We start from the raw sequence: 15,683 nt of genomic DNA on the forward strand, positions 1-15,683 counted from the left end.
ATATATATATATATATATAAAAGCAATCATCATTAGACTAACCCTTCCATCAGGAATGTCACTGAGGATTCTCATTTATTCAGTTATTCAACAAATATTTGTTGAGACCCCACTAAGCACTAGAGATACAAAATGAGTGATCAAAATGGACCTGGCAGTGGCCTTCTGTAGCTCACATTTAAGTGAGAAGGTGTGATCAAACAAACACTTGAAATCCTAACTAGATAACTATAAATGTGAAAAGTGTTTTGAGAGAAAAACAATCTGCCTGAGGTCTGAACCATCATACATACCTTGCAGGCCACATCCATTTTCATGTGGTTATTTCCAAACAGGGTTGGCAGAGGCAAGGTGGTGATTTGAGAGGTCCCAGCACTTTCACACCGATGTAAGAACCTGGTGACTTCCATCTGCAGCTGGAGTGTATTCATGTGCCTATGGTGACAGGTACACCTCATGACAGGTCTAGTCTCATGAGGGACCTCAGGAATGCTGTGACTAGGGCTGGGTGACCGCAAAGTCATAATAAAATAGCAAGAGAAAAGGCAAAGGAAATGATATGGGGGAAAGGGGATCAAAAATACCCTCTAAGCAGTTATAAAAAGACAAGAACAGGTGGTCCAGTGCCTTGGACAGGTCATCAGGAAAGATCAATTGCTAGAAAAGGTCATCATCACACTTGAAAGTAAAGTACAGGGCCAATGAAAATGAAGGAAACCATCAATGAGATGGATTGACACAACAGCAAAGCAATGGACTCATACCAATGATCATAAAGATGGTACAAGACAGGACAATATTTCATTCTGTTTTACGCAGGTTGCTATCAGTCAGAGCCGACTCATCAGCAACTAACAACAGCTACCAGTGCCTTGTACAGATTCACAATAGTTAAGGTACACCGGGCAGCTGGACAAGGTCTAGTCAGTCGGTCAATAAGGATCGGCTGCGCGCCTATGTGCCAGGCACTATGCTAGCTGGTAACAAAACAACAGAGATCAAGAGACATGTCCTCTGCTCTTACAGAGTAGATAGTTTAAAACAGAGAATAAACACATGAAATATCTATGAGGACAACGAACAGTAGTGGTGGGGCACTTACTTTAGATGGTGTGTTCTAAGCAGAGGGATCAGGAGACACAAAAGCTGACACTAGGAAGGACTTGGTGTGTTAAAGAACCCTCATAAGGCCAGTGTGACTGGAAGCTTAGCAAGGACAAAGAGTAGCATGAGACAAAGATGGAGGAGGTTGGGGCCAGATCCCTCAGGAACCTTTTATTTGCCTTTTGAAAGGAGTTTGCTGTTTACTCCGATTATGCAATTGCAAAAGCACTTCTCCAGCCCTTCCAGGCTTGTACTAGACCCCACCATCCAGGTACAATTCCTTTTAGATGTTTTTCTCAAGGGTTCTGGGATTAGGCAAGAACAGCTTCATCACCAATAAACACTCAACCCCAGTCCTTTCTGGCCCATCTTGATTACTCTTGAACCTTCAGATACCTTGATACGTCAGCTGCAGTCATCTTCTTTCGGAATAGGGTGGTTTTCTTTCTTCCAGAGCTGCGAGACGTTTCTTGGAGGTAGATCTTCAGGTGGTCCTTGGCCTTAAGCAGCCACGAGAGCTTCTCTCCTAGTTCTGTGTAAGTACTTGCTTTGTGACTGAAGAACCGAATACAGGTCATGGCGGCCCGGACTTGGTCCTAGAAAGGGAAATAAATGTTCAGGTCAAAGGTGATCAGGGCTCTTGCAGATAGAGTATGATGGGAATCCTGAACTGACTCCCACCTATGAAGTCTGTGGCCAGCACCCACTCCCATCACCAAATGAACTGCTCTCAATTCTGGATCAGCCACTCCAAGACCCAAGAGATCCTACGGGAAGCCAACTGGCTGAGCTCTTAGACAGGACATTATTCTACCACTTAAGAGATTGTAAAAAAAAAGGATATTCCTGATTGCCCATTCAACTTCTTCTCTTCACTCTTGCTTTGGCATTGAATAATTCAATTTCTCTGTGACCTAGTATTGGCAACCCTTAGAAAGATTGAGAGAAACTTGTTCCCGCTCCCTTCAGACATGTTCACTTAGTTTTCCACTGTTCTTCATGAATTTTTCATTCATGACTCCTGCTAACCTTCAAACTATCACACACCTCATTTTCAGGTTTACATTTCTTGGATTCTGAAGAACACCACTACTGACAAGATGAAAGTTTACCTCTTTAGGTTGGAAATCTTAGGTATTATTTAAAAACGCTAGAGAGCAACACAGATTTACTCTAGGGTCTGCCAAAGAGCAAGGCCAAGGATCAAATAGCTGTCTTGTTCCTTTATCTTGCACAGCCTCTCCTGCCAGGCAGGGTGCCTGTGACAGAGCAGGAGGCAGGATGGGGATGCTATTACCTTCATGAACTGCTGCAGTTCATACAGAATGTGGAAGTAGTTCTTCTTTTGTAAATGTTGGCAGGCAGCAATCAAGTACTTTCCCCAGCTTTCCAAGGATGGATCAATGGATTCTAGTAAGTTTTCCAAAACATGCAGCTTCCCACTCTTATAGCTTGGCTGGAAAATGCCTTCTATGAAGACGTCTGGAGGACTCTCCTAGATTAGGGTGAGGTAAGAAGTCAGAAGTCGTGAGCCGCTCATGTCTGGGACCCACTCTGAATTTCCCTCCATTCAGCCCTTCTGCATCTTGCCCAAAGCAGTGCTTCTGAACCTTTTGTGTGTCCCAGATACTTTTGAGAATCCCCCTGTGGCACCTGCTCTGCTTCTTTCCTTCCCTTCTGAGAAAAGCTCCTGACAGAGTTATCTACACTTACTGTTCCAAATTCTCTGCTGTGATTTCCTCTTGAGCCCACTCTAATCTAGCTTTTGCACTCACAACTCCACTGAAACTGCCCTCAGGTCACCAATGACCTCTACATGGTTAAATCCAACAGTTAATTCTTTGTCCTTGTTCCCTCTGACCTATGAATAGCTTTTAATACAGCTGATGGCTTCCTCCTTGAAAATCTTTCTTTATTTGACTTCCAGGATACCAGGTTTTCTTTCTACTTCTCTGGCTCCTTCTCAATCTCCTTGCTGATTCTTTCCAATCTCCCCAAGGCTTAGGAGGACCCTGTTCTCTTTTCTATCAATATTCACTGCCTTAGTGATTAAATTTAGTGTCACTGAATACTGTCTATTTGTTGATGGTACTCAAATCAGTTATCTCCAGCCTGTTCCTTCCTCCTGAACTCTTGAAGAATATATTCAATTTATTTCCAACTGTCTCCTCAACATTTCCTCTTGTCTATCTAATAAGTTTAACACATTCAAAATTGATTGTTTCCTGCAAACCTGCTTTTTCTGAAGTAGATGGCAACCCCATTCTTCTAATTGTTCAGGTCAAAAACCTCAGAGTCTTCCTTTTCCTCTTACCCCAATGTCAAATTCATTGGCAAATTCTGTTGGCCCTACCATCAAAATTCATCTAGAATCTGACCACTTTTCACCAACTCTACTGCTGTCATCTTGACCCAAGGCATGTTTTGTCTGGATCATGACAGCAGTTTTCCTCCCTGGCCTACCATCTCCCACCTGTCTTCCTTTTGTCTAATGCCAAAAATCAACCTGAGTTATGCATTAGAATATAAATCAGAATATGATACTCTCTGCTCAAAATCTTCCAGTGGTTTCCCTTTTCATTTAGTGCAAAAGTCCAAGTCCTCACAAGTCTACAAGGCCTTGTGTGACATGGCCCATTACGTTCCTTATCTTAATTGCTACTACTCTTTCCCCAGCTCACTCTGCTCCAGCCACCCTGATCTTTGCACTTGCTACACCCGCCCTCCACTTGGCCTACCCCAACCCCCATCCGCATGGCTTACTCCCTCACCTCCTTCTAGTGTTTACTCAGATATCACCTTTTCTGGGCATCCTACCCCAAACTGCACAAACCACTTCCCCTGCTTTAGTTTTCTTATCACTCTTAAACAACACTGTATATTTTATTTACCATTTACTGTCTCTCTCCCTACTTTAATGTAAGTGCTATGAAGGCAGATGCTTTTATCTGTTTTTTTTCACTGCTGTATCCCTAGTCCCCAGAATAGTGTCTGGCTATTTAATAAATAATGAGGTATCAGTGGTTCGGTGGTGGAGTTCTAGTCTTCCATGCAGGAGATCTGGGTTTGCGTTCCAGTCAAATCTCATACAGAACTACTACCTGTCTGTCAGCGGAGGCTTATGTGTCGCTGTGATGCTGAACATGTGTCGCTATGATGCTGAACAGCTTTTAATGGAATTTCTAGACTAAGATGGATTAAGAAGGAAGGCCTGGCAATCTACTTTTGAAAACCAGCCAATGAAAGCTCTAAGGCTGAATTATCAACTAAGTCTAGACAAAAAAGGAATATACCCATGACCGTATATAAGGTTGGCCGATGATATCTGTACATACATATTTGTATGTGCTGTAAGAATGTCCACATAACTAGAACTAATGGGGGGGGGAAGTTATGATAACTTCTTAGGCACAGTTGGAGTGAGCTATTGAACCTGTGGGCTCGGGACCATGGTTGCAAAGGACATCAAGCTCAATTGGCATAACATACTACACAAAAACATTGTTCTATATGGCCCCTAGCTGCCCTTCAGGTCCGGAATTGAACCCACACCCGTGGTTTCCAGCCAAACAAAAGACAGGCATATAACTTGAACATTTACCTCAGGTAGATACACTCCTTGGAGAGCACAATCATGGGAGAAAGAAGGGCTGCTTATGCACAGGGAGACAGCTCAGGGGGCAGGAGTGCATGGAGGGATGGACACTGGGAAGAGGTAACTATGGGGAGGAAGTGGGAGGGGAGCTGTTGCATTGTGGTAAACTGTGGTCAATGTCATGAGACAAAGTGCATGCAAACTGCTGTATGGAAAATGAATTTGCTCTGTAAATCTTCACCCAAATCACAATTAAAAAAAAAAAAAAAAAAAGCACTAACATAAAAGAAAAGACATTGACGGTCTAATTTAATTAAAATTTACAACTATTGCACCATTGAGATACCATTAAGAAAATAAAAATATTTGAAAGAAACATTTGCAATACATGATAAACATAAAGGACTTGTTCAGAGAATATATAAGGAACCCCTGCTTACTGATAATAAAAAGATGGACAACCTATTAAAAATGGCAAAAGACTTAAAGAGACACATCATAAAAGAAGATACATGAATGACCAATAAGCACATGAGAAGAAGTTCAGCATCATTAGTCATTGTTGTTGTTGTTATGTGTTGTCAAGTCAGACCTGACTCATAGCCACCCCTCCTTGGGTTTCTGAGGAGGTATCACTATGGAGGTAGATTGCCCAACCTTCCTTTTGAGGAGTGGCTGGTGGGTTTGAAACGCCAGCCTTCTGGTTAACTGTCAAGTGCCTTGGGCACTATGCTACCAGAGCTCCCACATACTAGGATGAGTAAAATTGAAAAGACTGACAATATCAAATATTGAATAGGTTGTCAAACAACTGCTACTCTCATTGCTTGTGGAAGTTAGAAATGTTATAATAATCTTGGCAAATTATTCGGCAGTTAAGGCTCAACATACACCTCCCCTGTGACCCAGCAATTCTACCCGAAGAGAAATGAAAATATATTTTCACAGAAAACTTATATTAGAATGCTCATTTACATCAGGTACACTACTTGGACTGATCAATCGTGGGAGGACAGAGGGGCAGTGTTTGCCCAGGGAGACAGCTCAGGGAGTAGGAGTGCATGGGAGGGAAGCACACAGGGAGGAAGTGAGAAGAGAGCTGTTACATCGTGGGGAATTGCAGTTGATGTCATGAGATAAAGTGTGTAGGAACTGTTGTATAGAAAATGTATTTGCTCTGTAACCTTTCACCCAAATCACAATAAAATTTTTAAAAAAGAAAAAAAAAACATTGTTCTACATGCTATGTTGATGAGTAGCAATTGGGGTCTTAAAAGCTTGCAAGTGGCCATCTAGATGCAACAATGGGTCTTTGCTCATACAAAGCAAAGAAAAATGAAGAAAACCAAAGACTCATGGAAACTATTAGTCCAAGGGACTGGTGGACCATGTGAACCTCAGCTTAAATGACCATGATACCAGAAGAACTAGATGGTGCCCAGCTACCAATGTCAATCACTCGGAAAGGGATCAGTACAGGAGATCCTGGATACAGTGTGAGAATAATGTAGAACAAAACTCAAAATCATAAAAAAGACCAGGTTTACTGGTCTGGTAGAGCTTGGTAAGACCCTTGAGACTATGCCCCTAGTTACCCTTCTAGTCTGGAATTGAACTCACTCCCATGGCTCCTAGTCAAACAACAGGCAGGCATATAGGGTGAACATTTACATCAGGTAGATACACTCTTTAGAATGATCAATCACAGGAGAACAGAAGGGCAGTATTTGCACGGGGAGACAGCTCAGGGGGCAGGAATGCATAGGAAAGAAGAACACAGGGAAGAGGTAACTAGAGGGAGGAAGTGGGAAGAGAGCTATTACATTGTGCGGAAGTTCATTTTATGCATGAAACAAAATGTGAATGAACTGCTGTATGGAAGATGAATTTGTTCTGTAAGCTTTCAGCCAATCATAATAAAGATTTTTCTTTTTAAAAAAGAAAACCCTATGGATCACAACAGTCCCATCCATTATCTATCAGGAGGAGAGTGCAGGACCTGGCAAGAGTTTTATTCTATTGTGAATAGGGTCGCTATGAGTCAGGGGCCAATTGGAAGGCAGCTAACAACAGCAACATTTGCGTTTGGAAAGCTTATCCTGGGGGCAATGTGGCACTTTACCTGGGAGGTAAAGTGGCGGAAAGGACATGAGATAAGGTTATAAACAGAACAGCTTCCATGCTCTAGACATTTGGTTATAATTTTTGCAGTGCTTTTTCTGCTGCTCCTACCTGCCTGAGAATAAAGGTAAAGTATTTTGGTCCAAGGGTAATTGTGATTACAGGAGATAAAACAGGAAGCTTCTTTCCTAGCTCAGACAAATGGAAAACAGGGCCAGTTCTGTAGTCAGCTTATACTAAGATAATTAAATAAGCAGCTTAACTCTCTGGACTATGGTGGTCATCATGAGGGGGGACAGACTGGGTGGTTTCCATTTGTAATTTGTGCTTGGGAGAAGCAGCTTTACCTCAAAACTCATTTGGGAACTGTGGAAAAGAAAAAAAAAAGTCAGCAACTCTGCTACCTTTCTGACATTATCTGCTGTGACTTTCTCCTTAGCTTTGTTCTAGTCACCCTGGCTTCTGTACTAATTACTCCCTCCACCTGGCTTGTCTGCATGGCTTACTGTCTCACCTCCTTCAGGTCTTTACTCAAACATCACCTCTTCTGGCATCCTACCCAAAACTGTAGAAACCACCCCCTCTTCTTTAGTATTCTTATTAAGGTTGGGCAATCCTACTTCCGTAGTGATACTGCCTTGGAAACCCAAGGAGGGGTCGCTATGAGTCGGGGCCGACTTGACGGCACATAACAATAACAACAACATTACTCAACTTCATGGTAGCATAGTGCCTAAGGCATTTGACTGCTAACTGGAAGGATAGCGGTTCAAACCCACCAGCCACTCCTCAGAAGGAAGGTTGGGCAATCTACTTCCGTAGTGATACCACCTCAGAAACCCAAGAAGGGGTTGCTGTGAGTCGGGTCTGACTCAATGGCATATAACAACAACAACTACACATTATTCTTCAGGCTAGGTGACCAGTTGATACACAGTAGCTAAGGCAGTAGTAAAAACATTTCCCTTGTGTTGCCCTGTAGAGGTGATGGTTATCATGACTGGATGAACTGCTCAGCAATCTCAAAAGATAGGTCTATTGGTAAACTTCCATTGGATGCCGTTTTGATTTAGGACTGCAAACTGAAAGTATACCTTGGAGCTCTTTTAATTTCATATAAAATTTGGCACAAAATTTATCAGAAAGCTATCATGGAACATTCTGATAAAAAATGGAATGTCAAAGAGTCACCGTGAAACAGGGTCTTAGCTTTGCTCAACAATGGCTCCCAAAAGCACTTCAGTGATACCTTGGCCTCCAGGAAAAGAGGGCAGAAGATGTGAGGAGAAACGAGTCCCCCACCCCACCCCACTCCAAAAACAGTACACCCTGCTCTCCTTTTGCCAGATTTTTGGAGCCCTGATAAGGGACCTGTGCCGTGGGTGCTTCCTGGCCCTGTGATAACAATTTTGAGTGGACCAGCAGCTGAGTCAACAGGTATGGAGGGAAGCAAACAGAACTAGGACAAGGATGAAGCATCCTCTTCTTGCCTCTGTCCCTGGGTCCTAATACTCTTTAGACACCACACTCTTTGCAGTACAGTGAATGACTTAATATGGTCCTTCTAGCCATTGTCTTTTTAATTCCCACAAAATGACTGGGTAGGACTGTGAACGTAAGGTGCTCGTGGCCCACCAAAGGGATTAGATAGCTAGCTAATAATGTAAATAAGGTATGTGGTACTCTTTGGGGGTGGGACCATGCAAATAAGGTATATGAAATCCTAACATGGGGATTGGTTAGTTTTATCATCCCACTAGGCTTAAAATGAGCCATCCCAGAGGCGGAAAGAGGAATCTCACTACCATCAAGAAGGAAGAGCCAGGAGTGGAGTGCATCCTTTGGACCAATATCCCTGCATGGAACCTCCTCAACCTAGGAGACAGAGAGCTGTGAGACCAGACTGCGAGGCAGCAGGTTCAGCAGAACCGAGAGACCAGTACATGACAGAGCAGTCACTGAGCCAGAGCAAGAGAGCTGAGTGCCTTCGGGCAGAAGGCTTGCTGGCAAAGTAGGGTGCCTCTAGGCATTTATTGGCAGACCTGAAAGAGCTTTGTAACACTTGCCAGAGCAGATTGGGGCTGCGGGGCTGAGAGGTTGAGGGCCAGAGAGAGGTGTGCCCGTGGGCACAGCTGAGAAGCGGCTGCCCTGACTGAAGAACTGTATCTTGAGTCATTTTTGTAACCTGTTACTTCTCTAATAAACCCCATGATTGTGCCTATTGTCTGTGAATTCTATGTGACCATTGCAATAGGTTATTGAACCCAGTAGAGAAGTGGAGATTTCCACAGGAGAGATGGTTGGTGCTGGAGCTGGTAAAAGGTTAAAGGGTAGAGGCACATCTGTCCTCTGCCTCACAGGAGTCAGCCTTGGGCTGCTGATCTTGGTCCTTATCTCCATTTGTTAAGTTAGCGGAGGTCAGATGCCTCCCCCAGCGGAGGTCAGATGCCTCCCCCACACCATTTTCACGGTCTTCCTTTCCCTCATCCCGTCAACTCTCTGCTCCGACCGCTATCTCACTCCACTAGCTTTGTTGCTAGCACATTTTTTATGATGACTTCTTTGATGGACTAATTCTCTCCTGATCTCTCCACTATGGTTTCCAGTTCAAGAATTCCTTAGCACACAAAGTGAATGAAATTCACAAGGAAACTACAAACCACAGTACACCTTGAGTAGTTATTGCCTGTTGGTCACATGTTATTTAAAACTTTGCTTTTATAAAGATCACCAAGCATATAGTGATATGCCTAGGACATTATAGTGAATGTTCAATATGATGGTGTTTATAAATAAAAATAGGAATATTTACTTAAAAAAATTACTGTCGGCACTGATATACTCCAAAAAGTCCTAATAGCTAATACATATGGAAAGTTTTCTATGAGACAGGTGCTGTTGTAAGCAGTTAACAAATATTAACTCATCTAACCCTCACTAAGGAGCTCTGGTAGCGTAGTGCCTAAGGCACTTGACTGCTAACCAGAAGGATGCCGGTTCAAAGCCACCAGCCACTCCTCGGAAGGAAGGTTGGGCATCTATTTCTGTAGTGATACTGCCTCAGAAACCCAAGGAGGGGTGACTATGAGTCAGATCCGACTAGATGGCAAATAACAACAACAACAACAACCCTCACTATGCTGTTGTCAGGTGCCATTGAGTCAGCTCTGACTCACAGCAACACTATGTACAACAAAACAACACACTGCTTGGTTCTGCTCCATCCTCACAACGCTTGCTGTGCTTGAGCCCATTGTTGTAGCTACTGTATCAATCCATCTTGTTGAAGGTCTTCTCCTTTCTCACTGACCCTCTAGTTTACCAAGCATGATATCATACATATAACCCTATCATGATCACTACAATGCTATACATTAAGTGCTATGATTATATTTATTTTACAGATAAGGCAACTGATGTCAAGAGAGGTTAAATAATTTGCCCAAAGTCACAAAAGACTCAAACCTAGTGTCTTCAAGTGTCTGTGCTTTTAACTACTATTTGACTCTGCTTTGGAGGAAGGAGTGCAATTTCTCATTGCCAGTCAGAAAGATGATTTGGGATCCAGGTAAAGACTTGTTGCACACCTACTGGATGATGACTGTGTCATGAGAGTGCTCTATTTTGACCTGATTCCACCAGAGATGATCCCGAAGTCCCATGTTTTCTTAGTGCACCTCCCTCCCCTTAAAGGTGAGTGATTCGAGCTAGGTATGTAAGGCGGGCACTGTCCTTTGAGAGCTGTGTCTGAGTGTCCCACCTTGTTTTGGAGGTGTAGCAGGGCTTCCCGCAGGCAGCTGTGCCTCATGTAGAAGCTGATGATGGCCAGGTTGGTGCTATAGTTATGCAGGTAGAAGAGGCATTCTTGGTAGTAGGTGTTGTGCATGATCTTCCCCTCAGGAATCACCTCCAGGGAGAGACTCTGGGTCCGAAGAGCAGCTTCCAGCTCCCTCAAGGTAGCAAAGTAATCATCATCTTGCTGACAGAAAAGGAGAGGGTGCATGGGAAAAACGAAGCTCAATAAGTATTATCAGTAGTACAAGGAATACTTAACCACGTGAAAACATGCTCAGGCAGGATACAAAATTCTGTATACTGTAATGCTGTATATAACTCCAATTTCATTCAAAAACAAAATGGAGCAAACTCACCAAAACCTGAATACTAATTGAGTCTGGGTATGGGATTAAGGTACTTGGGTGGCACAAATGGTTTGAGCTCAACTATTAACCTAAAGTTTGGTGGTTCAAACCTACCCAGTGGCACCATGAAAGGAAGGCCTGGCAATCTGCTTCTGTACAGATTACTGCCAAGTACACCCTGTGGAGCAGTTATACTCCGCAACACATGGGATTGCCATGAGGAGAACTGAGTCAACAGGAATGGTTTCTTTTCTTTTAAAGGATTACAAATAATTTTTATCTTTCATTAAATATAACTTTCTGTGGTTTCTTATTTAAGCAAAAAACTTGACCATGTATTATCTACCTGATCATACAGAGTTACTTATCTAACTACAGTAAAACCTGTAAAAGCTGGAACCTGAGTAAGGCAGAAACTTGTCAAAGAAGGAAAACTCAAGCATTTTCCACTGAAATAAACAACAGAAGAAGGGTAAACGGCACCTTGTCAAAGGTGGGAAACTCACAAGACTCTGAAAAAGGAGGCAGTCCCACTGAGTTTCGGTTCTCACAGATTTCACTGTATATCTAACAGATAATATATAGGAGCTCTGGTGGCGTAGTACCTAAGGCATTTGACTGCTAACCAGAAGGCTGGCTGTTCAAACCCACCAGCCACTCCTCGGAAGGAAGATGGGGCAATCTACTTCCGTTGTGATACCACCTCAGAAACCCAAGAAGGGATTGCTATGAGTCGGATCCAACTCCATGGCAGTCAGTTTTTTTTTTAAGGAAAAAAAAACAAAAACAGTAAGGTGGCAGGCTCTGAACCAGGTCTGAGCAGGTCAGCTGAATTTAAGCTAATCCTTTCCCCAGGGCACACTATGCCTGGTCACAGCCCCTCCCGGAGCGGGCCCTCTGCCTGTTGTGCTCTTACCAAGGACATGAGGGGCCTCGCTGTGGACTCCAGGTATTCAACCACATCCTGTACCAGCGTTGAGCCATGACTCAGCTGATTGAGGTCAAAAGGGGGCTTCAGACAGCGGCTGAACTTCTCCCGTGCAGCCGTGAGGTTCCCAGCTTTGAGGCAGGCCATGCCCCAAGCATGCCACGCTCCAGTGGCATCAAGCCCAGTTTTTGTGGAAACCTGGAGGAAAAATTGCTCTTTCTTAGTGAGAGATATCTACACGGGGCCTGAGAGCTCCCAAAGACATACTCTGTCCCATGCTGCCAACAGTTCCTCAGCCTCCCACCTGCCATCACTCCCACACAGGTAAAATGTTTGGGCCCAGCCAAGGACAACTGAGAGCTGGTAACACCCATCTACAAGGCTAGGCAGTGGCAACTCAATACAGTGGGGCAGAGGTAAGCTTTGTCTTTGCTCACCTCAACGCCCAGTTGGTAGTACTCAGCTTCCAAAAGCTGGTTCCGTAGCCTGGTTACCGCAGCTGGCTCCAAGATCTGATCCAGAGATGGTACATGGCGATAGGCAGCAGCAACCAGAATATTTAGGACATCTACCTTGCTGATGTAGCTACAGGGAGGAAAATGGGACAGCAATGAGTCTCCATAGTCTCTCACGAAGGGTGAACCAAACCAAACCTGTTGCCATCAAGTCAATTCCAACTCTTGGTGATGCCATATGTTGCAAAGTAGAACTGTTCCACAGAGTTTTCTTGGCTGTAATCTTTCTGGAAAAAGATTGGCAGGCCTTCCCCAGCACTCTGAGTGGGTTCAAACCACTAACCTTTAGGTTTGTAATCGAGTACAAACTGTGCCATGAAGGAACCTAGGTTTCTTTTTCAAAGTTTTTGATTTCATTTTTGACTATGTAATGTGATGATGAGACATGAGAGGCACACACCAAACAGACTGTGAGTGAAGGCTCTAGAGTCTGGACTGCCTTGAATCCTAGTTCTATCAGCAGCTCTACGAGCTTGGGCAAGATAGTTCATCTTTCTGTGCCTCAAAATCTCCTCATCTGTAATAATAACTCAAGTAAAAGGGCTTAGGATAGTGTCTGGGACCTTTTCAGCACTCATTAAACCTCAGGAATTCATACTTGGTACAGGGAGGTTCAAATCTATTTGAGGCAAGGTTTTCGTCATGGACTGAAATGTCTCCTCCCAAAATATGTGTCAACTTGACAAGGCCATGATTCGTAACACTGTATGGTTGTCCTCCTACTCTGTGATCTCATTATCCTCCATTTTGTGATGTGTTGTACATCCTAGCTTTTATGCCTATATTTATGGTCATCTACTTCCGCAGTGATATTGCGTTGGAAACCCAAGGAGGGGTCACTGTGAGCAGGATCTGACTAGAGGGCAGTGGGTTTGGTGGGAGTGAGCTACATGATGTTAATGAGGCAGGACTATGTCATGTTAATGTGGATCACACAGTTTGTTATGTTAATGAGGTCAGATTAGGGTGGGGTGTATCTCGAGTCACCACTCTTCACCAACTTTCAAGAGATAAAAGCAGAGAGAAGTGAACCTTCCTACCACCAAGAAAGAAGAGGCTGGAGTGAAACACATACTCTGAACCTGGTGTCCCTGTGCTGAGAAAATCCTAGACCCAGGGGAAGACTGATGACAAGACCTTTTCTCAGAGTTGGCAGCGAGAGAAAGCCTTCCCCCAGAACTGGTGCCCTGAATTTGGACGTCCAGCCTCCTCAACTGGGAAAGAATAAATTTCTCTTTGTTAAAGCCACAAGCCATCTACTTGTAGTATCTCTGTTATAGCAAGCAGCACTAGATTAAGACAGCATTCGTACTGAATGTTGATGTCACCCATCTGCTTTCTGGTCCTTTGAATGAACCCTGTTTGCTTGGAAGAGAGAACTGAGACTATATCGATGGCTTAGCTACTGCTTAGCACACAGGTTACACCACCATTTCCTGGGGGTGCTGCTGGGCAGGGGCATCCTGGCCTGTCACTTGGATTCTAGTCTCCTAGACTTAATGTCCTCTCTCTGGGCTAAGAATGGGCTCTTGTTAGAACGCACTAGGGTAGCCTTCTTTGATCTTACTCCTGATACCTGCTGAATGCAAACATCTTATAAAGCTCAGAGGGCTGAATCATTGTCCAGTGATGCCTGAAATAAGCCTCAAAAAAAAAAAAAATTCACTGCAGTTGAGTCGGTCCCGTCTCATAGTGATCCCTCCTTGGGTTTCCAAGGCGGTATCTCTACGGAAGTAGATTGCCTAACCTTCCGTCTGAGGAGTGGCTGGTGGGTTTGAACCGCCAGCCTTCTGGTTAGCAGTCAAATGCCTTAGGCACTACACCACCAGAGCTCCCAAAACAAACCTACATCTTATATTACTGAATCTTGTCTCATAATTCTGGCAAAAACCCCTGGGGAATCTGACTATCCATTGGTTTCCCTGGAAAGGGATTCATTCTGTACATCAGCAATTCTCGACTTAATACAGATGGGTGGTACAAATGATTAACATGCTTGGCTGCTAACCGTAAGGTTGGAGGTTCAAATCCACCAAGGGTTGTCAAGGGAGAAAGGCCTAGGAATCTACTTCTGAAAAACCAGCCACTGAAAACCCTCTGGAGTGCAGCTGTAGTCTGACACACAGGGAGCTACGCAACAACAACTGGGTAGTGTGTAAAAGCAAATTCAGGACTATAATATATGTGTATGTTTGGAAAAAGAAAACACTAGAAATAGATGATGTGGGTTTTTAACATGTATTCATTCATTTAAATTTAATATCTATCAGAAGGAGATATGAGCTATGAAAGTACTCTGCAAACCAGTTCTTAAATGATTGGCATGCCAATGTACATGAGAGATGAGTCCACTCCCATCAGCAAAATGGCCACAAAGATGCAAGGATTCTTCAAAGATATGCCTCCTGGGAGTGGGCATTATCTGAATCCAGGGTAGAGGACATTTGAAATCACTAATTGCCAGAGATGCCCACGACATCTTAGTGTGGGTGAGAACCCTACTGAGGTCAGATGTTCTTAATTTCTGCTAACTTCATCCTAAAGTGGGAGCTCTGGTGGCGCAGTGCCTAAGGCATTTGACTGCTAACCAGAAAGTTGAAGGTTAAAACCCGCCAGCCAATCTGTGGAAGGAAGACTGGGCATAAAGATTTACTGCCTCGGAAACCCAAAGGGGGTCGCTATGAGTTGGAATTGACTCAATGGCAGTGAGTTTCGTTTCTTTGGTTTTGGTATATTAGATTTTAAAGGAAATATATAGGATTTAATGTTAAAGTTATTTTTTTCCCCAATGTGAGTATCTTTTTCTTTTAATAGGTGGATTTTATCCCATTTATATTGATATTTGAAATATATTTGGTCTTTAGTTTTATTTTTGCTTTTAAATCTTTTCCCATGCTTTCTATGTTTACTATGTTATGCTACATATGAAATACTTTATATTTTGTACCTCTCTTTCCCTTTCTTTTTGGTAACTTGGTAGATTTTTAGTTATTTTCATGATTACTTAAAAATTTTACTTACTACATGTGGTGATTACGTTTGTGTGTCAACTTGGCTGGGCCTGGTTGAGTGGCTGGGCCTGGTTGAGTGGCTGGGCAGCTGGTGGTAGTTATTCCCCATGAATATGAGACTGGCAATCAACTCCATGGTGGGATCTACCACAAGCAGCTGAGTAGCTGCTTCGGGTATGTGGACTGCTTCCCATATATAAGCAGCAGCTTTGGGAATGGTCTCTAGCTTATGGCATGCTTGGACTCTGCATGTAGCTGTGTCACTGT

General features: G+C 43.5%; 1 protein-coding gene across 1 annotated transcript in view; it reads right to left on the minus strand.

Moving 5' to 3' along the window:
• ZFYVE26 (zinc finger FYVE-type containing 26) overlaps nucleotides 1–15,683 on the minus strand; it is a 101,664-nt gene that overhangs the window by 17,459 nt on the left and 68,522 nt on the right. The window contains exons 32-37 of the mRNA XM_007942311.2: nucleotides 12,328–12,475; nucleotides 11,879–12,088; nucleotides 10,581–10,799; nucleotides 2,402–2,599; nucleotides 1,501–1,700; nucleotides 294–435 (exon numbers count right to left, since the gene is read on the minus strand). Coding sequence (XP_007940502.1) covers nucleotides 294–435; nucleotides 1,501–1,700; nucleotides 2,402–2,599; nucleotides 10,581–10,799; nucleotides 11,879–12,088; nucleotides 12,328–12,475 — 1,117 coding nt within the window. The remainder of the gene's footprint in view (nucleotides 1–293; nucleotides 436–1,500; nucleotides 1,701–2,401; nucleotides 2,600–10,580; nucleotides 10,800–11,878; nucleotides 12,089–12,327; nucleotides 12,476–15,683) is intronic.

The sequence above is a fragment of the Orycteropus afer genome, unplaced genomic scaffold, assembly GCF_000298275.1.
Source record: "Orycteropus afer afer isolate SDZICR_OR568_19922 unplaced genomic scaffold, OryAfe1.0 scaffold00088, whole genome shotgun sequence".
Classification (NCBI taxonomy): domain Eukaryota; kingdom Metazoa; phylum Chordata; class Mammalia; order Tubulidentata; family Orycteropodidae; genus Orycteropus; species Orycteropus afer.